General features: G+C 38.9%; 1 protein-coding gene across 1 annotated transcript in view; it reads right to left on the reverse strand.

Annotated features, from left to right (window-relative positions):
- Positions 1-25,435, reverse strand: part of VWA3B (von Willebrand factor A domain containing 3B) — a 204,484-nt gene extending 179,049 nt beyond the window's left edge. Inside the window, 4 exon segments of the mRNA XM_027072611.2 lie at positions 55-305; positions 2,639-2,733; positions 19,962-20,189; positions 25,204-25,435. Coding sequence (XP_026928412.2) covers positions 55-305; positions 2,639-2,733; positions 19,962-20,157 — 542 coding nt within the window. The 5' untranslated portion in view covers positions 20,158-20,189; positions 25,204-25,435.
- Positions 25,436-25,653: the final 218 nt, after the last annotated feature.

The following is a 25,653-nucleotide window of genomic DNA, read 5'->3' on the forward strand; positions in this document are numbered from 1 at the left end:
ATGGAAGCTACTTATGAAGTTTCCCAGAAATATCCTCTTCCTATGGGAACTCACCATATGATATTAAACTTGGTTATGTGAGCCACCTGCTCCTGGAGGACCATTATTAGAGCATCTTGGCACAGATTAAGCTCCTCCTCCCGCATGCTGCCAAAATCCAGCACTATGGTGATGCACTGTTCCAAGATGACACCAAAAATCTGGCGGCTTCTGCTGGTGAGCCAGTCCATCCGCTGCTTGTAGCTCTCCACAGCTTGTGTTAAATATTCCACAAACTGATAGATCAGTTCTGACTTAGCTGTCAACTTAATGGAAATCAAAGCAAAGAACAAAAAACAGAACAAAAACACACCATAATACATCATCTGAACTACCATGCAGCCAAGAACCACAGGGCCCACTGAGTCATGACCTCTGCCATCAAGAATTGGACACTAATAACAATTCTGTAGATGATCCTCTAAACCCCACATAATCCAGAAGGAAGTGCTTCAGTCTTTCAAGTGAAAACCTTTGGATGATTCCTCACAGAAGAAATGATGATGATGTGATCTATCCAACATATAACACTTTTTTTAAAAAAAAATGTGTTTCTAAATTATATTTTATCTTCATAGTTACAGAATTATCTTTACCAGAAAATGTTCAGGGGGGCATTTTAAGGAATTAGGTAGAAGAAAAGAACTTTCAAGGAATTCAGTAGAAGAAAAGAGAGATCAGCAAAGGCAGATGGAAAAAAATAAGTCTCTCTACAAAGTTTTCCTAACATCAAGATGCCAAAAATATTTGTGAGAATGCTTCTAGATTTGCCAGCACACTTGCCTGGCTTCCTCTAAGAGATGTGCCCCAGTGACGCATCCTCCTGCTCACAACCTGCACCCTGTATCCTCTGTCTCCCAGGCCACACTGCCCCATGCCTGGATCAGTGGATCACGAACACCTGCAGAGGCTGTGCCTGAAAGGTGACAGAGACTTGCAGGCAATTTCTTGTAGACACAAAAAAACGATCATTCACACAGACCAGGCACAACTGTGCAAGGCCTCTTAGGGTGTAGGGAGGTAGGAGACATAGAAAAGGAATAAGAAAAAAGTGTGCCCTATTCTGTGAAGAATCAAATTTTGAAAGATCTGGTACTTATTTTTAACTTTAACAACCCTCAGAATACCCCTTAAATACCTAAATTGTTAAGGAAAATGTGTTTTCTGAACACACCATGTAATTCCACATTTTCATGCCTTGGCTCACGCTGTTCCCTCTGCCTCAAACTGTTTTCCTTCTCTATCTCCTGTGTCTCTCCAGCTTATTCCTCATGCTCCAGCACCACTTCCTGTTGCTTTCCATGGTTCCTTAGGGCAAAATTCCTAAATCTCTCACCAGCATTCACAGAACTTATTAAAGTTTCTACCACGATACAGAAACCAGGGTAGGACCATGTCATAGGGGCTGTGGAGGTGGTCAGATGGCAAAGACAGATGTTTTCAATAGTTCTGTACTGATTTTCATGTGGTTAAGATAAAAAATATATTTAGCACACCAAACTCAAGATTCTATGGATATTATTGCTAAGTTCAAAAAGTAATGTAAACTTTTTTAAATATTTAGAAATAACAGGGGTGCCTGGGTGGCTCATTTGGTTGAGCATCTGACTCTTGATTTCAGCTCAGGTCCTGATCCCCGGGTCATGGGATGGAGCCCTGTATCTAGCTCCACACTGAGCATGAAGCCTGCTTGGGATTCTCATTGGCTCTCTCTTTCTCTCTCTGTCTCTTTCTCTCCCTCTATCCCTCTCCTCCACTCACATGCTTTCTCTAAAAGGAAAAAAAAGGAGGGGGGGCACCTGGGTGGTTCAGTCGGTTGAGCGACCAACTTCGGCTCAGGTCATGATCTCACCGTTTGTGAGGGCGAGCCCCGCGTTGGGCTCTGTGCTGACAGCTCAGAGCCTGAAGCCTACTTCGGATTCTGTGTCTCCCTCTCTCTCTGCCCCTCCCCCATTCATACTCTGTCTCTCTCTGTCTCAGAAATAAATAAACATTAAAAAAAAATTTTAAGAAAAAAAAAGATATAGCAGTCCAGGTGGTACATAGATGTACAGTGACACGAACAAATATCTGTAAAGTGACATGATGGGATATGAGTTTTTGTGAGTTCCCTGTGGTGTACCAGGGTGTGCACAGGGGCAGACATGTTATGAGACTACACGAGTCACGTGTTGAACTGCCGGAATTAAGGACTCCAGTAAGAGGTGCTGCTTGCTATAAAACCACTAGCTATAAAAGTAGCCCCCTGTTCCCTGTGCATTGTCAGGTAACAGCAGCAGCTCTTGCCTGTCTGCTAACTTCTGTCATACTACACCTTCTTTATTTTCAAGGCAAAACAAAGTACTATTGATATGCGAAGGTTTTCACTTTCTGGTCAACGATTTCATGCACTCATCTCTAACAGGTCAAGTGCTTCCCTTCCCAGCCCCTAAGCCATAACTTTCATCACTCTCCACATGGCCAGAAGAAAGCCTCCAGCCCTGATAAGGCCTGGGCTCCACTGCAACAATAGGAAGCAGTGTGAGCCTCTCCACATAGGCCACTCCCAGACACCAGAAGCATGTCACTGGGCCTATCCATCAAGGGAACTCCGACTTACATTGTATACTCTGCCATCTTCGGGTCTGTAGAACTGTGGAAACAGGCCATCTGCATACCGGGAAGCCACGAGTCTCCCCAGAGAAGTCACATAATCTGTATTTTTATAAAGAAAAGCAGTCAAAATGGTGCATTATCAATGTTTCTTATTTTTATTTCAAAATGGTTTTCTCTGACACCATTCAAATTATATCCCCAGTGACACCAAAAATCTGTGATGCTTGGTATTCTGTCCTAAATAATGAATTGTTTCTAGGTGCTATGGTATATGTTAACTATTTATGACATGCATAACCCTTTAATGCACAAATGAATGGAGAGGAAAAATAAAGTTTGTTTCTTGGTTTCCAGATTCTTCTGTCCAGAACGACTAAGGTAGAGGTCAAAAGGCACAGTCTAAAACACAGCTGTAACAAATTAATAATTACATTAACTGTAAATAGCCTGAGTACAACAATTAAAAGATAGTGATTAGCTGTCTGACTGACTTATTTCACTTAACATTATACTCTCTAGCTCCATCCATGCCTTTGCAAATGGCAAGATTTATTCTTTAGGGCTGAATATACATGATTTCACTCATATGTGTAATTTAAGAAACAACCCAAATGAGCAAAGAAAAACAGAGAGAGAGAGGGAGAGAAACCAAGAAACAGACTCTTAACTATACTCAACAAACTGGTGATTATCAGAGGGTAGGTGGGTAGGGGGAATGGATAAAATAGGTGATTGGGATTAAGGGAGCATTGTCATGATGAGCACTGAGTAATGTATGGAATTTTTAAATCACTAGATTGTAGGCCTGAAACTAATATAACACTGTATGTATGCTAACTATATTAGAATTAAAATAAAAACTTAATAAATTTAAAAAGAGAGAGAAAAAAAGATAGGCAAAGAGGATTTAAAAAATGACCCAACAATAAGGCGGCTATAATATAATTATATTATATATAATTTATTATATATATAATATATACATATTATATATATATATTATATTGCTTCAAATATAATGACATATATAAGCTAGAAGTATAAAAAGGAAAAAAGATGTCATTTAAGTATTAATAAAAAGAAAGTAGATTGACTATATTAATATCACAAAAGTAAACTACAGGGCAAAGAATATTATTAGGGATATAGCAGAACATTATATAATTATAAAAGTGTCAACCCACCAGGAAGACAGGAAGACATAGCAATCCTAAATGTGTATTCCCTGAACAACAGACTGCAAATACCTTAAGCAAAAATTGATGGAACTGAAAGGAGAAAGAGACAAATTCACAATTATAACTGGAGATTTCAATACTACTCTCTCAACAACTGATGGAATAACTAGACACAAAATCATCAAGGATACTCAACACCATCAACAAACAAGATCTAATTGACATTTACAGAAAATCTGCATAACAAAAGAACACACATTCTTTTTTAAGCACAGAATATATACCAAGACAAAGCATAGCCATGGCTATAAAAAAAAATCCAAAAAATGTAAAAAAACTAAAAGCAAATAGAGTATGTTCTCTGTCCACAATTGAAACAAACTAGAAATCAGTAACAAAAAGATAAGAAAATCTCCAAACTCTTGGAAACTAAATAACATGCTTCTAATAAATCCATGAGTCAAAGAAGTACAACAGAAATAAATATTTTAAACTGAATGAAAATACACATATAAAAATGTGAGGAACACAGCTTAAGCACTGCCAAGAGGGAACTTTATAGCATAAAGAGGAGATGAAAAGTCTGAAATCAATAATCTAAGTTCCCATTTGAAGAAACTAAGAAAGAATAGCAAAACATATCCAAAGCAAGTAGAAGCAAATGCATAATAAAGATGAAAGCAGAAATCAAGAAAATTGAACACAGAGAAACAATACAGAAAATCAAATAAAAACCTGGTATTTTAATAAGTTTAATAAAATTGACAAAGGTAAAAGGAGAGAAGACATGAATTACTGATATTGGGAGTGAAACAGAGAATATTGCAGAAGACCCTTCAGACATCAAAAGAATAATGGAATACTACCACCAACTCTACACACATATATTAGACAACTTAGATGAAGTGAATTCCACAAGAAGCGCAAACTACCACAACTTTCTTAATCTGAAATAGATCATTTGACTAGCCCTATACCTAATAAGAAAATTAATTTGTAATCAAAAACTTCTACACCAGAAATCCCCAGGCCTGGATAGGTTCTCTGGAGAACTCTACCAAACACACAAGAAGTAATTAAAATTCTACACAATATTTTCCAGAAAATAGAAGACAAGGGAACATTTTCCAACTCATTCTATTAAGCCCATATTACCCTGATACCAAAAAGAGATAAAGGCAGTGATAAAAAAAGAGATAACTATAGACCAATATCCTTCATTATTACATATGCAAAAATGTATTAGGTATATTGGTTCAATATTCAAAAACCAATCAATAGAATCAACCAAATTAACAGGCTAGTGAAGAAAAAAACCCACGATCCTTTTAATATAGACACAGAAAAAGCATCTGACAAAATTCGACATCCATTCATAATAAAAATTCTCAACACATTAGGAATATAACGAACCTTTCTCAACTTTTTTTTTTTTTAATTCTACAAAAAACTTAAAGCTAACTTTGTGCTTAATGGTCAAAGATTGAAAGCTTTCCTTTAAGACCTGACGCTAGGTAAGGATGTCCACTCTCACTGCTACTGTTCAACATAGTACTGAAAGTTCTATCCAGCACATGGTAAGACAAGGAAATATAAGGTATATAGATCACAAAGGAAGAATGAAAACTTTCCCTATTTTGAGAGGACATGATGGTCTACCTAGAAATCCCAAGGAATCAAGAGCAGCAAAAAAAAATTCTTAGAATTAGTGATTTCAGTGAGGTCACAGGATAGAAAATCAACATTAAAAAATTAGCCATATTTCTTTATACTAACAATGAACATGTGGAAACCAAAATAAAAAACACAACAGCGTTTACAATTGCTTAGAAAAATAAAATACAAAACATGTGCAAGACATATATTGAAAAGTACAACAGCTGATGAAATAAATAAAAGATGTAAATAGACGGAGAGATATTCCACATTCATGGACTGGAAGACCCACTATAATAAAGATGTCAATTCTACTTAAATTGATATACAGGTCTGGGGTGCCTGGGTGGCTCAGTCAGTTGAGAGTCTGACTTCAGGTTAGGTCATGATCTCAAGGTTCGTGAGTTCAACCCCCGCATTGGGCTCTGTGCTGACAACTCAGAGCCTGGAGCCTGCTTCAGATTCTGTGTCTCCCTCTCTCTCTGCCCCTCCCCTGCTCACACTCTTTGTCTCTGTCTCTCTCTCAAAAAAAAATAAACATTAAAAAAATTTTTAATTGGTATACAGGTTTAATGCAATTCCTATCAAAATCCCATCAATATTTAGACATAGACATAGTTATTCTAAACTTTTATGAAAAGGCAAATAAACTAGAGTAGCTAAAACAATTTTGAAAAAGAATAAAGTGGAGGAATCAGTCTGGCCAATTTCAAGACATTACATGGTTACAGTAATCTAGACTGTGTGGTAGGGGTAGAGAGACACATAGACAAATAAAACAAAATAGAGAACCCAGAAATAGCCCCACACAACTACAATCACCTAATTTTTAACAAAGATGTGAAAGCAATTCTTAAGATGGACAGTCTTTTATTATTTTATTTTAGTATAGTTGACACACAATGTTACATTGGTTTCAGGTATACAACACAGTAATTCAACCTCTCAATATGCAATATGCTCACTACAGGGGTAGCTAAAATATGTCACTATACAACACTATTACAGTATCATTGACTATATTCCCTTTGTTGTGTCTTTTATTCCCATGACTTATTCATTCTCTAACTGGTCTCTTGTGTTCCCCACCCCATCCCAACTCTGGCAACCATCAGTTTATTCTCTGCATAGACCTGATTCTGCTTTTTGTTAATTCATTTGTTTTGCTTCTCAGATTCCACATTAGTGAAATCATATGGTATTTATCTTCCTCAGTGTCATTTATTTTACTTATCACAATACCTCTAGGTCTATCCATGTTGTTACAAATGGTAAGATCTCATCCTTTTTATGGTGGCATAATAGTCCATTGTATACATATACCACATCTTCCTTATCCATTTGTCTACTGATCAACATTTAGGTTGCTCCCATATCTTGGCTGTTGTAAATAATGTTCCAATAAACACAGGGGTGCAAATACCTTTTCAAATTGATATTTTCCTTTTCTTTGGGTAAATACACAGTAGTAGAATTACTGGGTCATATAGTATTTCTATTTTTAATTTCTAGAGGAACCTCCACACTGTTTGCCACAGTGGCTGTACCAATTTACATTCCCACCACCAGTGTACAGGGGTTCCCTTTTCTCCACATCCTCACCAACACTTGTTATTTCTTGCATTTTTTTAGTCACCCAGACAGGTGTGGGGTGATATCTTATTTGGTTTTGACTTGCATTTCCCTGATGATGAGTGATGTTGAGCATGTGTCTGTTGGCCATCTGTATGTCATCTTTGGAAAAATGTCTATTCAAGTCCTCTGCCCATTTTTAAATCAGGTTGTTTGGGGCATTTTGGGTGTTGAGTTGTATAAGTTCTTTATATATTTTGGATATTAACCCTTTATTGGATATACTATTTGCAAATATCTTCTCTCATTCAGTAGGTTGTCTTTTTACTGAAAACCTTTTTATTGTCCTTCACTGTGCAAAAGCCTTTTATTTAATTTTAAATAAAGTTGCTGGAGCGATTAGATATCCATAGTCCAAAAGTGAAACTTCTACAGAAAGTAACTCAAATTGATCATGGGCTAAATGTAAGATAGAAAACTATAAAACTTTTAGTAAAACAAAAATAGGAGAAAACGTTGAGCATCAGCAAGATTCACACAAGAAAAATATGATCAAATAAAAAAAAAATCACCAAAATTAACTTCTTTTCTGAGAAACTCTGTTAAGAGAATGAAAAGATGAGCTATAGATTAGGAAAATATATCTGTAAGCCACATATGTGAAAAAGGGCTCACATCTAGAATATATAATGAACTCTCAACACTCAACATTAAAAAAACTTAATTAGAAAATGACCAAAAGACATAAAAAAACATTTTGCCAGAGATGATATACAGCAAATAAGCACATGAAAATGTGTTCAACAAAACTAGACATTAGGCGAATATAGACTAAAACCACAATGAAATATCACTACACAAATATTAGAAAATATTAGAACAGCTAAAACTTTTATTTTTTTTAAGTTTTTATTTAAATAACAGTTAACATATAGTGTAATATTAAGTTTCAGGTGTACAATATAGTGACTGAACACTTCCATCCCTGTGCTCATCAGGGTAAGTGCACTCCTTAATCGCCATGAACAGCTAAAACTTTTCAATTGTGACAATATCAAATGCTGATGATGACGTGGAGAAACTGTCTCTCTCATATATTACTGAAGTTAATAGCATAGCCACCCTGTAAAAGTTTGGCAGTTTCTGAACAAAACAAAATAAAACTAAACAAAACAAAAAATTAAACACACACTTAACATACCATGTAGCATTTGCATTCCTGGGCACTTATCCCAGAGAAATGAGAACTTATGGTCACACAAAAACATGTAAACAATTGTTCGTAGCAGACTTATTTGTAATAGCCCAAAATTGGAAACTACGCAGATGTCTTTTAATGGTGACTGGCTAAACAAACAGCGGTACATCCATACCCTGGAATACAACTACAATAAAAAGAAACAAACCATTGCTACATGCAATAACTTGGATGAATCTCAAAGAAATAATACTAAGTGAAAAAAATGCCAATTTCAAAAGGTCAAATACTCATGATCCCATTTATATAAACATTCTCTACATGAGAAAATTAGAGATAGAAAACAGATTGGTAGTTGCTAGGAGTTAAGGATGTTGGGGGTTACGGTGTCTGTACAACTATCATAGGGTAGCACAATGGAGATCTTTGTGGTAATAAACAGTTCTGTATCTTAATTGTGGTGATGGTTACACAAATCTACACAAGTGGTAAAATTACATAGAATTATTCACACACAGTGCATCCATGTCAAACTCCTTGATATGGTATTATACCCAAATTTTATAAGATGTAACCATTAGGAGAAACTAGGTGAAGGGTTCTTGGGTTCTGTCTATATCATCTGTGCAACCTCCTGTAAAGCTATCATTATTTCAGAATAACAAGTACCAATCAATCAACCAAACAACTAATCATTCTAAAAAAGAGACAAGGTGAAATAAAAACAGTATCAGATGAACAAAAACTAAGAAAATCTGTCACCAGCAGACCTGCACTACAAGAAATGATTCAAAGAAATTCTTTAGGAACAAATACCAGATGGAACTTCTAGGAAGCAAGAATATTATAAATAGTAAATATGTGGATGTAAATGCTATTTTCTCCCACTCAGTTTCTTTAAATGACAAATGACTTTTTTTTTTTAATTTTTTGTTTCAACGTTTATTTATTTTTGGGACAGAGAGAGACAGAGCTTGAACGGGGGAGGGGCAGAGAGAGAGGGAGACACAGAATCGGAAACAGGCTCCAGGCTCCGAGCCATCAGCCCAGAGCCTGACGCAGGGCTCGAACTCCCGGACCGCGAGATCGTGACCTGGCTGAAGTCGGACGCTTAACCGACTGCGCCACCCAGGCACCCCGACAAATGACTTTTTAAAGCAATAATCATAACACCGGCTTGTGAGGTTCATGATGTATATAAAAATAAAATACATTAAACAATAATACCAAGGACAGTAGTGGGGGGTAAGTGGAGTTATACTGTTGCAAGGTTCTTACACCTTACATGATGTAGTACAAAGCTAACTTTTGACAGACTATAACAAGTTAAGGATATAATCACTAAAGCAACCACTGAAAACAAAACACAAAAAGGACATACATAAAAAGCCTATTGAAATGTAAATGGAAAAATTTAGAGACTACTGATAGCTTGAAAGTTAAAGACTGTAAACATATATGCCAGGTACAAATGAAGCCTAAGAAAGCTGCAGTGGTTGTATCAATATTAAAGTAAATGTCAAAACCAGGACTATCATCTGAGATAAAGAGGACATTTAAAAATTATTAAGGGAGGAGGGGCCAACATGGCAGAGAAGTAGGGAGATCCGAAGTTCCCTCATCTCTCAAACACAGCAGTGTTGAGGCCAAAAGACTCTGAACTCCAAGAGTCCAGGCTGCAAAGTGATAGAGACGCCTCCAGGGACCCATGGGGACAACATGACAGGCCATACCGGCGTGACTGTGAACTGGGAGAGATAAAACAGGAGGCAGAGGAAAGGAGGGGAGGGATCCCCTTCTGTGGAGAGACCAAGGGAAGAGAAAAAGAGACTGGGGAAGTGTAATACGGTATCTAGACAAGAGAAAAACCATGGACCAGGATGGAGAAAGATCCAATCTAACTGTGGGGCTTTCTCCAGACTAGGGCCAGCTGCCCTGTTTGAGTACCTGAGGAGGAAGGGAGCCAGTCCCGGTTCAGTAACTAGTTCAGAGGCACAGTGCGCAATTCCCTCCCTGGAGTGCTGTGGGAAGAAGGTATGTAGCCATTCAAAGGGCAAAGGTTGCCTGTGCCCACCAGCCAGAGGCCATAAATGGGGTAGTGCAAAGCAGCACTTACCCGAAACCAGGGTGGATGGAGTGGGAACCTTAAAGACATCAGGGTTTAAATCCCAGCCCAGGGGTGCCTGGGTGGCGCAGTCGGTTAAGCGTCCGATTTCAGCCAGGTCACGATCTTGCGGTCCTTGAGTTCGAGCCCCGCGTCAGGCTCTGGGCTGATGGCTCAGAGCCTGGAGCCTGTTTCCGATTCTATGTCTCCCTCTCTCTCTGCCCCTCCCCTGTTCATGCTCTGTCTCTCTCTGTCCCAAAAATAGATAAACGTTGAAAAAAAAATTTTTTTAATAAATAAATAAAAAAATAAATCCCAGCCCAATGCCAGGAAGGCACAGGAGTCAGCAGAGTGGGACAAACCGCCTTGTTTGCACCTGCAACACAGTGAAGACGGCTTGAACAGAGTTGTTGGGGACACCTGGTCCATGGAGGAGACACTGGGGTGTCGCCATTTTTCTCCCCACCACCACCAAGGCAGGGCTTCAGGGAACCGACAGTGGACAGGGGGCCCACAGTGGAGGTGGGACCCACCTACACCAAACCACGCCCCTCTGTGCCTGGTAAGTGCATGTCTACTGGAGCGGGATTGACAGTGACAAACCAGTCAGCCCCTCCTCCAGACCTGTGAGGAATAAGCCTAGAAATTCCCTAGGCTTGCACCAACGCGTTAACAAGGCAGAAAGAATTACAAAGTCATAGGATGCTCACATCCAAGCTTGGGTAAACAAGATTAGACCCCCAGGATAGACCAGAGGGGGACAAAGTCCCCCAGAATAGAGTGGGGGGAGCAAAGACCCCCAATACAAAGGCATATGAGGTAAACAAGATTAGGTATTCAGGGCAAAAGTGTCTCCCAATTTTGTACTATAGCAGAAAGCTGCTTTCACAGGAGGGAAGGACTAAATTAGGTAAACGAGTAAATAGGGCTATAGACTGCTGCACTGCAGGTGAAGCTACCCAGATGGGAGCTGATTAACAAAAGAAAGGTGCCTTGTTAACCCTGAGGTTATATGCTCTATCTGTCTCATCCCCTAGGCTAGCTAAGATAAACAGACATGGTGCCTTCTGTCTGCCGTTAACAACCATCTGCCCATCTGCCCAGCACCAGGTTTTATTTCATATTAACCGAAACCCCAAACACCATATATCTTCAAAACCCCCTTTCCCTCATGCCCATGAGTTAATGTTCACAGATTCATTGTCTCTTTGTGCATGCCCATCAGGTTTGTAAGCCTTCTAATCTTAATAAATACAGAGCAAGGACTCTTATTCAGGGCTTTTGTCTTTTCCTGGACATTAGCCATCTCTTGCTTTTAATTCTGCATCCGCTCTCTTGCTGGCCAAGAGAGAACTTTAGATGTAGAGTCTACAACACAGACCAGCGCTCTTGCATTGCCTGATTTAGTTCTCAGACAATTCTTATTATATATGTATATTCTTCCTTCCTGTTCTCTTTCTTATCTCTTCCCTCCTCTAGTCTGGTCACTCTGGTTTTGGTTTGTTTAAGCAGACAAATTTTTTAATCTATTCTCTTCATACATGTTAGACACCTCCTTATTTTCCTTTTTCTCTCTCTGGATTAAGCCATATAGTTTCTCTATCTGCTCAATTTTTCTTCTCTTTTTCCTGGCCCCTGTCATTTCTCTCTTTGTATGGGATAAGGCCTCTTCCATCAGCACAGCTTCCACCCTGTTTTTTACTTATAGCTGGTGTTTCTGGTTTTTTGTTTTTGCATTTTTTTGTTTGTGTGTTTGCTGTTGTTTTCTGTTTGTTTTCCTTCCCACAGCAACTTCAAGGAATAAATCAAAGCACACCTAGTGGAGGGTCCAAAACATCACTACAGTAGGGAGATAAAGTAGCCAAAGTCACAATAACAGAGAGTATAACACTCTCCAAAAAACACCGCCTGAAGGGCCAGGCCCTGGACAGTATATGACCCCTCTTTAACATAGTAGTGCTCACAGGTGCAGAGCACATAACAAGCTTTTAAACACTTGAGGGACAGAAAACTAGCCAAAAGGATGAAATAGAAGAATTCTCCTCAAAAGAATTCCAGGAAGAAATGACAGCTAAAGAATTGATCAAAACAAATATAAACAAAAAACAGATAATTGAACAAGAATTTAGAATAAAAGTCATAAGATTAATCGCTGGGCTTGAAAAAAGCATAGAAGACAGCAGAGAATCTATTGCTGCAGAGACTAAGGACCTAAAAAATAGTCATGATAAATTAAAAATGCTGTAAATGAGGTGCAAAATAAACTAGAGGCAATGACAGTGAGGATTTAAGAGGCAGAGGGGAGATTAGGTGAAATAGAAGATAAAATTATGAAAAAAGATGAAGCTGAGAAAAAGAGAGATAAAAACATTCTGGACCATGAGGGGAGAGTCAGAGAACTAAGTGATTCAATGAAACAGAACAAGATCCATATCATATGAGTTCCAGAAGAAAAAGAGAGAGAAAAGGGCCAAAGGTGTACCCGAACAAATTGTAGCTCAGAACTTCCCCAATCCAGAGAAGGAAACAGACATTGAAATCCAGGAGGCACAGAGAACTCCCTTCAGAATCGATCTTCTGCATGATATATTATAATGAAACTGGCAAAATACTAACAGAAAGAGAGAATTCTGAAAGCAGCTAGGGATAAACAGGGCTTAACCTACAAGGGTAGACACATAAGGGTAGTAGCAGAACTACCTACTGAAACTTGGAAGGCCAGAAAGGAGTGGAAGGAAATTTTCAATGTGCTGAATAAGAAAAATATGCAGTTAAGAATCCTTTAACCATCACGGCTGTCATTCAGAATAGAAGGAGAGATAAAGGTTATCCCAGACAAACAAAAACTGAAGGAATTCAATACCACTAAACCAGCCCTACAAGAGTTCCTAAGGGGAACTCTGTGAGTGGAATGTTGCAAAGACTACAAAGGACCAGAGACATCACTACAAGCATGAAACCTACAGATAACACACTGACTCTAAACCCATATTTTCAATAATAACACTGAATGTAAATGGACTAAATGCTCCAATCAAAAGACACAGGGTATGAGAATGGATAAAAAACTAGACCCATCTATATGCTGTCTACAAGAGACTCATTTTAGACCTGAGGACACCTTCAGATTGAAAGTGAGGGGATGGAGAACCATCTATCATGCTACTGGAAGTCAAAATAAAGCTGGAGTAGCCATATTTATACCAGAAAAACTAGATTTTAAACTAAAGCTATAACAAGAGATGGAGAAGAACATTATATCATAATTATGGGGTCTATCCATCAAGAAGAGCTAACAATTATAAATGTTTATGCACCAAATTTGAAAGCACCCAAACATATAAAACAATCGCAAACATAAGCAATCTTACTGATAAGAATGTGGTAATTGCAGGGGACTTTAATATTCCACTTACAACAATGGACAGATCATCTAGACAGAAAATCAATAAAGAAACAACGGCCCTGAATGATACACTGGACCAGATGGACTTGACAGATACATTCAGAACTTTTCATCCTAAAGCAGCAGAATATACTTTCTTCTCAAGTGCACATGGAACATTCTCCAAGATCACATACTGGGTCACAAAATAGCCCTCAATAAATATAAAAGAATTGAGATCATACCATGCACACTTTCCGATCACAATGCTATGAAACTTGAAATCAACCACAGGAAAAAGTTTGGAAAACCTCCAAAGGCATGGAGGTTAAAGAACATCTTATTAAAGAATGAACAGGTCAACCAGGCAATTAAAGAAGAAATTTAAAAATATATTGAAATAAATGAAAATGAAAAAACAACAATCAAACCCTGTGGGATGTAGCAAAGGCAGTCCTAAGAGGAAAATACATTGCAGTCCAGGCCTATCTCAAGAAACAAGAAAAATCCCAAATACAAAATCTAATAGCACACCTAAAGGAACTAGAAGCAGAAAAACAAAGAAACCCCAAAGCCAGCAGAATAAGAGAAATAATAACAATCTGAGCAGAAATAAACAATATAGAATCCAAAAAAACAGAACAGATAAATGAAACTAAGAGTTGGTTTTTTGAAAAAATAAACAAAATTGATAAACCCCTAGCCAGACTTCTCAAGAAGAAAAGATAGAGGACCCAAAGAGATAAAATCATGAATAAAAAAAGACAGATCACAAACAACACCACAGAAACACAATTATCAGAGAATACTATGAAAAATTATACACCAACAAACTGGACAACTTGGAAGAAATGAACAAATTCCTAGACATCCACACACTACCAAAACTCAAACAGGAGGAAATAGAAAATTTTAACAGGCCCCTAACCAGCAAAGAAATTGAATCAGTTATCAAAAATCTCCCAACAAATAAGAATCCTGGGCCAGATGGCTTTCCAGGGGAGTTCTACCAAGCATTTAAAGCAGAGTTAATACCTATCTTTCTCAAGCTATACCAAAAAATAGAAACAGAAGGAAAGCTTCCAGACTCATTCTATGATTCCAGCATTATCTTGATACCCAAACCAGACAGAGACCCCACAAACAAGGAGAATTACAGGCCAATATCCCTGATGAACACGGATGCAAAAATTCTCAACAAGATACTAGCATATTGAATTCAACAGCATGTAAAAAGAATTATTCATCATGATCAAGTGGGATTCATTCCTGGACTGCAGGGCTGGTTCAATATTTGCAAATCAATCAACGTGATACACCACATTAATAAAAGAAAGGATAAGAACCATATGATCATATCAAATAGATGCAGAAAAAGCATTTGACAAAATACAGCATGCTTTCTTAATAAAAACCCTCAAGAAAGTCAGGATAGAAGGAACATACTTAAACATCATAAAAGCCATATATGAAAAGCCCACAGCTAATTTCATCCTCAATGGGGAAATTCTGACAGCTTTCCCCCTGAGATTAGGAACACGACAGGGATGTCCACTCTCACCACTGTTGTTTAACATAGTGTTGGAAGTCCTAGCTTCGGCAATCAGAACACAAAATGAAATGAAAGGCATCCAAATTGGCAAAGAAGAAGTCAAACTTTCACTTTCTGCAGATGACATGACACTCTACATACAAAACCCTAAAGACTCCACCAAAAGACTCCTAGAACTGATACATGAATTCAGCAAAATCCCAGGGTACAAAATCAATGTACAGAAATCGGTTGCATTTTTACACACCAATAATGAAGCAACAGAAAGAGAAATCAAGAAACTGATCCCACTTACAATTGCACCAAGAACCATAAAATACCTAGGAATAAACTTAACCAAAGACCTAAAAGATCTGTATGCTGAAAACTATAGAAAACTTATGAATGAAATTGAAGAAGACAAAAGAAATGGAAAAACATTTCATGCTAATAGATTGGAAGAACAAATATTGTTAAAATGTTAATACTACCCAAAGCAATCTACACATTCAATGCAATCCCAATCAAAATTGCACTGGCATTCTTCTCAAAGCTAAAACAAACAATCCTAAAATTTGTATGGAACCACAAAAGACCCCAAATAGCCAAAGTAACGTTGAAAAAGAAAACCAAAGCAAGAGGCATCACAATCCCGGATTTCAAGCTATATTACAAACCTGTAATCATCAAGACAGTATGGTATTGGCACAAAAATAGACACATAGACCAATGGAATACAATAGAGAACACAGAATTGGACCCACAAAGGTATGGCCAACTACTCTTTGACAAAACAGTAAAGAGCATCCAATAGAAAAAAGACAGTCTCTTTAGCAAATGGTGCTGGCAGAACTGGACAGCAACATGCAGAAGAATGATGCTAGACCACTTTCTTACACCATACACAAAAATAAACTCAAAATGGATGAAAGACCTAAAGGTGAAACAGGAACCATCAAAACACTAGAAGAGAAAACAGGCAACCACCTCTTTGACATCAGCCTCAGCAATTTCTTGCTTGACACATCTCCAAAAGCAAGGGAATTAAAAGCAAAAATGAACTATTGGGACCTCATCAAGATAAAAAGCTTCTGCACTGCAAAGGAAACAATCAACAAAACTAAAAGGCAACCGACGGAATGGGAAAAGATATTTGCAAATGACATATCAGATAAAGGGTTAGTATCCAAAATCTATGAAGAACTTACCAAACTCAACACTCAAAAAACAAATAATCCACTGAAGAAATGGGCAGAGACATGAATAGACACTTTTCCAAAGAAGATATCCAGATGGCCAACAGACACATGAAAAGATGCTCCATGTCACTCACCATCAGAGAACTACAAATTAAAACCACACTGAGATACTATCTCACACTGGTCAGAGTAGCTAAAATTAACAACTCAGGAAACTACAGATGCTGGCAAGGATGTAGAGAAATGGGAACCTTCTTGCTTTGTTAGTGGGAATGTAAACTGGTGCAGCCACTCTGGAAAACTGTGGAGGTTCCTCAAAGAATTAAAAATAGAGCTATCCTACGACCCACCAGTAGCACTATTAAATTTATCCAAGGGATACAGGAATGCTGATTCATAGGGGCACATGTATCCCAATGTTTATAGCAGTACTTTAAACAATAGCCAAATTATGGAAAGGGCCTAAATATCCATCACCTGAAGAATGGATAAAGAAGGTATGGTTTATATATACAATAGAATACTACCTGGCAATGAGAAAGAATGAAATCATGCCATTTGCAGCAACGTGGATAAAACTGAAAGGTATTATGCTGAGTGAAATAAGTCAGAGAAGGACAGATATCATATGTTTCACTCATATGTTTCACTCACATGTGGATCTGAAGAAACTTAACAGAAGACCATAGGGGAAGGGAAGGGGAACAAAATAGTTACAAACAGAGAGGGAAGTAGGCAAACCATAAGAGACTCTTAAATACAAACTGAGGGTGGATGGGGGAGTTGTGGAGAGGGAAAAATGGGTGATGGGCATTAAGGAGGGCACTTGTTGGGATGAGTACTGGGTGTTGTATGTAAGCGATGAACCACGGGAATCTACCCCGAAAACCAAGAGCACACTTTACACACTGTATGTTAGCCAATTTGAGAATAAATTATATTAAAAATAATAAAAATAAAAATTATTAAAATTTGTAAATTCATCAGAAAGATATGACAATCCTAAATGTGTGTGTGTACTTATTAGAGCTTCAAATTACATGAAAAAAACTTATAGAACTAAGAAAAGGACAAAGCCACTACGCAAAAGTATCTCTGAGGACACAGAACATCTCTATGATACAATAAAACCAACTACCTTAAACAAATTAACATTTATAAATATTACCTCACAACTGCAGAATACACATTCTTTTCAGATGTGTTATGAAATGTGCACAATAAAACAAATCTCAGTACATTTTAAAAGACAAAAGTCTTACTATGTTTTCTAACATAAACAGAAGTAAATAACAAGACATCTTTAAAAATCCAAAAATATTTGAAAATTAAACATTTCTTTTAAAAATGAATCAAAGAAAAAAGTCACAAGAGAAAAAAATATTCTGAACTCAATAATGATGAAAATATTACCTATCAAGATTTGGATTCAGCTAAAGCAATCCTTAGAGGAATTTTAAATGACTATGTGAAAGGAGAAGAAAGGCTTAAAATCAATTACCTAAGTTTCCACATTAAGCTGGAAAAAGGAATGCAAATTAAACTCAAAGTAAGTGGATAGAAATAATAAAGATCAAAGCAGATATCAATGAAATAAAAAACAAAGAATAGGGAAAAAGAAACAACAAAACCAAAATTTGGTTCTTTGGAAAGAGTTGTGATATACTGCTAAAAAGACTCATCAAGAAAGAAGTGAGAAAAAACACAAATTATATCTGAAATGAAAGAGGGAACATCACTATAGATTCTGCAGGCATTAAAAAAAGTGTTAAGGGAATATTATGAAACATGTTTTGTCAATATATTGGAAAACACTGATGAAGTGAACAAAGTCCTTGAAAAACAAAATTTTCTAAAATTGGCATGATGAAACAGAAAATCTGAATAGCCCTATGTCTATTACAGAAATGGAATTCTTGTCCAAATTTTCCTATAAACAAAACTTCAGGTTCAGGTAAGTTTCACTGGTGAGTTCCATCAAACATGTACAGAAGAAATTATACCACTCATATAAAAGCACCATCAGAACATACAGGAGGAAGGAATACTTTCAAATCATTTTATGAGGCCAGCATAATCCTGATGCCGTAGTCTAACAAGGGCATTAAAAGAAAATCACAGAGCAGTATTTTCCATGACCTTAGATTGAAAAATCCTTGACAAAATATACGGAACTGCTATTTTTGCTAATATTAATAACTGAATTATAGTTATTTGAAATATAAGATAAAACTTTCAGTTTGTTTCCTTATGTAGGAATCCCATAGACCCTGACTCTGGCAGCCCCACCCCCAGCCCTCGCTGAAAGGTATTTACAAGGTATAGGGCTGGTTGTACCACCCCTTACAGAAGGATAAATAACGCACAGCCTGAACCCTGAAGAGCAAAGTCCTTGCCATTAGAATGGGCCTCCAGATCAGTCTGTAACAACCACATCCCCTACACCTTCCTTATCACCAGTGTAGAACAAAGCTGCCAAGAGAACTGGTGAAAAATCTCAAAACCACAGTATTATTGGCCACTCAATAAATACATGCTGAATTAATTAATTAATTGGCTAATTCAAAATTACTGAGTAAAATCCAAGTAATAGAAATTGCCCTGATTGAAGGAGTGCTCCTCAAATAGGGTGTTACTCATACATTGAACAGGACACTCCTGCTGGGTGGGCTATCTCACATGCTGTAAGACATTCTGTATCCCTGGTCTCCTGGGCCCTATATTTCAGTAGCAACCCAAATCAATATGTCATCAGAAAATAAACAAAAGCAGGGTGCCTGGGTGGCTCCGTTGGTTGAGCATCTGACTCTTGATTTCAGCTCAGGTCATAACCCCAGGGTCGTGGGATCCAACCCCACATGGGGCTCCAAGCTAAGTGTGGAGTCTACTTAAGATTGTCACTCTCTCCCTCTGTCCCTCTCACCTGCTCATACTCTCACTCTCTCTAAAATAAAATTAAAAATTAAAAAACAAAAGCAAAACCAAAATACACCCTCATCCATTTCTATACTCCCTGTTGGAAAGCTATACTACTGGGAGTTCAGGACCAAATTTCTAACCAATGTATTTAAAAACACTGGACCATGATATCACATAAAGAGAGGCTATGACAGGAAAACAGCATGTTCTCCCTGAAACCATACACAGCTATTGTCTTAATCAACAGCCTCCTGAAGGGGTCTGCACATCCCAAGGGATGAAGAAGACATCTTCTGTGGTGTGCACAACTTCTATTTACTTTTATTTCATCTTTAAAAGGGCAAAGAATGAAAGGCAGCATTACTAATACTTAATAAGTGGACTGATAATCATACACCTATATAACAAACATATATTGGAGATCCATGCACAAACATTTTTTACCAATAAAGATGCGAGATCAGAACAAGCTCAGAGGCGTGTGGTTTTGAGGGGCCTTCAGAGCTGATGCAGTGTCCCCTCCAAGGCTACGGGACGGGATGCTGGTTGGGTTCTCCAACCGATACTACTTTGTGAGTACTATACCTTCACAATGTGGGAATCCAATCTGTGACAAAATCTGTTTCAAGGTCAATTTTTTGCTCTTAAGCCCATGTAGTTGAAGCCATTCCTCAGATGAGATGAGACTCTGCCCGGCCAAATCTGTCTTGGTGTTGCTTAGTCTCTCTTGCCCCTGCAGCTGCTGCTCAGAGATGGCGGAAGATGAATCTGCTAGCTCCATCTCGGAATTAGGATCTAAATCACAGAGACCTCCTATAAGGGCAAGTGTGAAAATCAGACTTCCTGAGGACTTGGAACATCAACAGGGGATTGGTTTAATATAAATTACAGTGCAACCATTAAGTGGAATTCTATCTACCAGTTCAAATTTTTAATATAGATGTATATTTGCCAACAAAGATGCCCACATATATTGCTAAAATTTATCCATAAAATTCAATCTGCATCCATCCATACTCCTATACACACAGAAGAACACCTAGAAAGGTAAATACCAACAGGTTACAGTAGTTTTATCTGTGTGGTGGGAATATGTGTAGTTTTTGCCTTTTCCATACTGTTTAAATTTTTACACTGAATATTTAGACATTCTGAAAGAGGATTTACTTTCATAATCAGAAAAAATGCAAAGTTCTTCCATTTTGGAAAATAAACATTCGCTCCCGAACCTTCATTACACATCAGTATTCCAATTATAATTGCACCTGACCTTTCACTTCCAAAGGATAAAGAGGGTAAAACCCTGAGAGGAAACACACCTGTTCTGTAAGTGGAGTGTCTAATTGGGAGCTAGTGATAGCGTGGGAACTGGATTGCAGCTCAGCCCAGCTAGAATACATGGATTCACTTGCCAAATGTTTTATTTTAAAGTTGGACTTAAACATTCTGAATCATGTAGCCAGCTGTTCTGGGACCAGCTGGACTCAAGGCAATATGCTACATATTAAACTTATCTAGACCCGCCTAAATATAGCTAGTGTGCACAAGAGGAAAGGAGTGGCCAGACGGTAATGCAATCTTAACCCACTCATCACAACTTCAAGGCAGGGCCTGATTAACTTGGAGAAAGACAAAGGTCTGCTCTTCTCTGTACCCAGAGTGTGAAACACATATAAATTTGTTCCCTGGACTATAAAACTTCAACAATAGTAGTTTCCCATTTCTAAAACTCCAAACATATTCCCTGCACGACTCTGTTACAGTATGAGCAATCAAATACAGAAATCAGTTGAACAGGGGCGCCTGGGTGGCTCAGTCGGTTAAGCATCCTACTTTAACTCAGGTCATGATCTCAAGGTTCGTGAATTCAACCCCCACATCAGGCTGTGCGCTGACAGCTCAGAGACTGGAGCCTGTTTCAGGTTCTGTGTTTCCCTCTCTCTCTCTGCCACTCCCCTGCTTGTGTGTTCTCTCTCTCTCTCTCTCTCTCTCTCTCTCTCTCTCTCTCTCAAAAAAAAAAAAAATCACCTTTAAAAAACATTTTTTAATAAATAAAAAAAAGAAATCAGTTGGACATAGGCTAGGGAGTTTTCATAAAAAAGATATTAGAAATATTATTATTAGCAATGAATGAGTTTTTCGTGGGTAAGCATTTGATTGCAAAGAGCTATGTCCAAATAAATTATTTAGAAATCATTATCCTTTAGTAATTGTGCCTTGTTTATATACCCTCTTTTATTCCAAGTACCTTTTACCCTCAAGTTCCCAGTTGTCTGAGCTACTAAGTTTGGGCTTCTCCTCTGACTTTAGACTCACAGAATGTGAAAACAAGAACAGACTTTAACTTTCTTTTTGAGATCTGTCCAACAAAGACTGCCAGCTGAAGAACTTTTAAATTTGGTTAACAGTTCCTATAGAAACAAGAAAAGTAATCTCAGAATAAAGATTTTTTACTATCTCATCATTTCCAGTTAATCTTTCTTTTCCCTGACACACACTCACCCACCTCCTATGTTTTTCTTACTAGAGGGAGCTACATGTCAGAGGTTCAAAAGGGGGCACAGCTATACAAATTGTCTTATAAGGCTCCTAAACTGGATTTTGGACATTTAAAGAAGGTTTCAGAAGAGTCATACGTTTTTTTATATAAGATTTTCTTTTTTTTTAATGTTTATTTTTGAGAGAGAGACAGAGCATGAGCAGGGGAGGGGCAGAGAGAGAGGGAGACAGACTCTGAAGCAGGCTCCAGGCTCCCAGCTGTCAGCGCAGAGCCTGATGTGGGCTTGAATTCATGAACCACGAGATCATGACCTGAGCAGAAGTCAGATGCTTAACCAACTGAGCCACCCAGGCCCGAACATGTTCTTGATCCCAAACAAAATACAACTGAATCCTCCAGCTAAGGTTCATGCCCCAGTGCCTCCTGCACTCACGTGGCTTAAAAAAATTTTTAAATAAATATTTTTAAAAAGGTCTGGTTGGCTCTATTGAATTTGAGAAACTGTATGAGTCATTCTGATTCAGATCTTGACTAAGGATTTTTAAGCCTAAGACTACCCACATTGTCAGAAATGAAAGAACCTGGAAAATGGAAATAATCCAAGAAAACAGGAAGAAAGGGGTGCCTGGGTGGCTCGGGTGATTAAACGTCCAAACAGAGGGGATCATTCTACTCAGGCTGTATAAGAGATACTCTGTCAGGGGGCGTCTGGGTGGCTCAGTTGGTTGAAAGTCCAACTTCGGTTCAGGTCATGATCTCACGGTTCATGAGTTCAAGCCCCACATTGGGCTCTGCACTAACAGCTAGGAACCTGGAGCCTGCTTCAGATTCTGTCTCTCTCTCTCCGGGAAAAATAAATAAACATTTAAAAAAATTTTTTTAATTAAAAAAAAAAAAGATACTCTGTCAGAGCAAGGGAGCCTGCCAGAGCAATGATGCCAAATGACCCAACAAAGCAACCCCTCCACACACTGCCCACCTGCTTTCCCATACCTAAGCTGGTCTCAGGCAGTTCTCCTATGTGAAATCTTAGAGTTCAAGGCCCATTTCAAACTCTATCCCCTCTATTAAGCCTCTCCAGACCGCCTCCCCAACCTTCCACAGCATGTTTCCAGCAAAGTTCCAACTGTCACTTTGACACTTCACCAATATGACCTTGGGCACTTCAGGTTTGCCTTGTCTAAACTAAAAGGTTCAATGATTGCAGGGACAAACTATATGAATGTCTTCAGTACAGTGCCTTAAATACAGCAGGCACTTTGTAAGGGTGTTGAATTAAATTGATCACTCAGAATTACTAAGAATCCTGATTTTTTAAAAAAAATTTTAACGTTTGTTTTTGAGAGACAGAGAGAGAGAGAGAATGGGGGGGGGCAGAAAGAGGGGGACAGAAGATCCGAAACAGGCTCTGTGCTGACAGCAGAGAGCCCAATGCGGGGCTCAGACTCAGGAACCATGAGATCATGACCTGAGCCAAAGTCGGACGTTTAATCAACTGAGCCACCCAGGCACCCTGAGAATCCTAATTTTTCAATAAGGCAGCAATTTTTTTAGGTCAAACAAGGCTAAAATCGGGAAATAGCGTCTCTTTAACAGAGACATTTTATCTTCCAGATATTACTGTGTTGTTATTATTATTACTATGACTTTTCAGAATCTCTTCATCTGAGGTTATTACAAATTGGGGAACAGAGGAATCCAGAAGTAAGAAACAACAAGTCCAGTTGAACACTGCCCTAAGTTTCAAAAGCTATCTCAAGAGCTAAAGTTTGGGGAAATAGGAAGGGATTTCCAAAAAAGAATGTGGAAATATAAACAAACAAACAAAAAATAGAAGAGAAAGAAAAGAAGTGAAAGTCTGAGCTGAAGGTAAGAGCAGGGAGGCAGAGCTTGGGGGAACACAGAAAGGTAAAGTCGGCAGAAGTCAAAAGCCCCAACCAAGGGAACAAGGGGCTCCAAGTGCAGCCAGTCTGTACTGCTGAAGTCTGCCCATAGGGGGCAGCCAAGAGATGCCCCAAGGTTGTTCTGAGGTGAGCACCTTGGGGAAGTTCTCATGGCTTAAGAGATTGGGTCCTACATAGTCAGAGGTTGAGGCACAATGCACTTCAAGTCCATTAATTCAGATTAAACATTCGGTATACTCCTGTTTTGTTATCAACACCCAAAACTTCTATCTCATTGTTAATTCTTACTGAAAATGAAGCGTAGGTTAGGTGGATATATCTTGTGATTTATGTGAGTTTTGAATTATAATTATTCCAGGGAGAAAGGAAGCTGGGTCAAGCCGCTTGGGTATCCTCCTGCAACTCTCCCCCAGAAACCCTTAATCTACTTCTCCCTCCATTTTCTTGCCCTTAAAGAGCAAGGCTAGCCTGTGATCATCTGCTCAAATAATGTGGGTAGAGGCAAGGACAGTGAAATGGACTGGCCCACGGCTGAGAAAATGTAGCCAAGAAAAGAAAATCTAAGAATAACTAACTGGGCTGCTTTAGGAAGGTCATTGCTGAGAAGAAAGAAACCAAGAGCTCCCAAGAAGATAAAAGGAAAACTCTACCAAGTGGAAACTAAGCCTAATTAAGTTTTATGTCCATATGAAAAGAGCAAAAGACAATGGAGTTTGTCCTAGTGAGGTGATTGTTAAAACCATGTAAGTGTAGAAGAAAGGGAGAGAGAGGGGATATCCCAGAACGGAAAGTTGTAGAAATCTGGACACAAGCAAATCCCTTTGTTTTGGACTATTCATGTTCTCACTATTTCTTAAAAATAAATTTCTCCTGGGGGGTGCCTAAGTGGCTCAGTTGGCTAAACGTCCAACTCTTTATTTTGGCTGAGGTCATGATCTCAGGGTTGGTGAGATGGAGCCGGCCAGTTGGGCTCTGCGCTGACAGTGCGGAGCCTACATGGGAATCTCTTTCAAAAATGAACATAAAATAATAAATAAATAAATAAATAAATAAATAAATAAATAAATAAATAAATATCTCTTGGTTCTTGTATTAATTCCAAGCCTAGCGAACTTCACCTTCACCTTATTACTGTTGGCCTATGATAAGACAGAAAGCAGGAAAACTGGTTCCCCACCAGAGGGGCTGAGCTCCGCTGGGAGTGGGGTATGGTGGTTAGAGCTGTGCAGTAGGAGGGGTCGGTACCTTGTGTCTCAGCCTGACCACAGAACCAAATAGTTAAGTGAACCTGGGAAAATCGTTGAGCTTTTGTGGAGGGCAGTGCAAGTCGGAAACTGCATAATTCCAAGCTTTCCCTCCACACCCTGCTGGAAACCTTGGCACCTGGAAGGTTCTGGCGTGGAAGGGATCGCATCCCACTTACTAGGCAATCTGTCGGATGAAAGACAAGACGGTTCCTGTTCAGCAGCCGCCCTCCCATTGTCTGGAGGCCTTCTGACCCCCGAGGGCGGGTGAGACACGCATCCCCCTGGTTGATAAAGCACCAACTCCCTCGGGCAAAGGGTCGGCGCTTGGCTCGAAGGACTCCAGACGTTCTATTTCTCTGTGACCCGAGAGCTAAACTCAGAGCATGTTGACCACGGCGTAGCCCGGGTTGCTCGGACGCGGCCAACCACAGCAGGGCTCCCAGAGCCGGCCCCGCCCACGGAGCGTGCGCCCAGTGGAGGCGGGGCCAGCGGGACGAAGGGGCGGGGCTCTAAGGCAGGGTCCGGGGCGAGGTTACGAAGGAGGGTGTGCCGGTTTCCTGAGGCACCCAAGGTCACCACCTCAGACCCAAAGCAAGGGCCCCCACGCTAGGGGACAGGGTGGATGG

This window comes from Acinonyx jubatus, chromosome A3 (genome assembly GCF_027475565.1).
Source record: "Acinonyx jubatus isolate Ajub_Pintada_27869175 chromosome A3, VMU_Ajub_asm_v1.0, whole genome shotgun sequence".
Lineage (NCBI taxonomy): Eukaryota > Metazoa > Chordata > Mammalia > Carnivora > Felidae > Acinonyx > Acinonyx jubatus.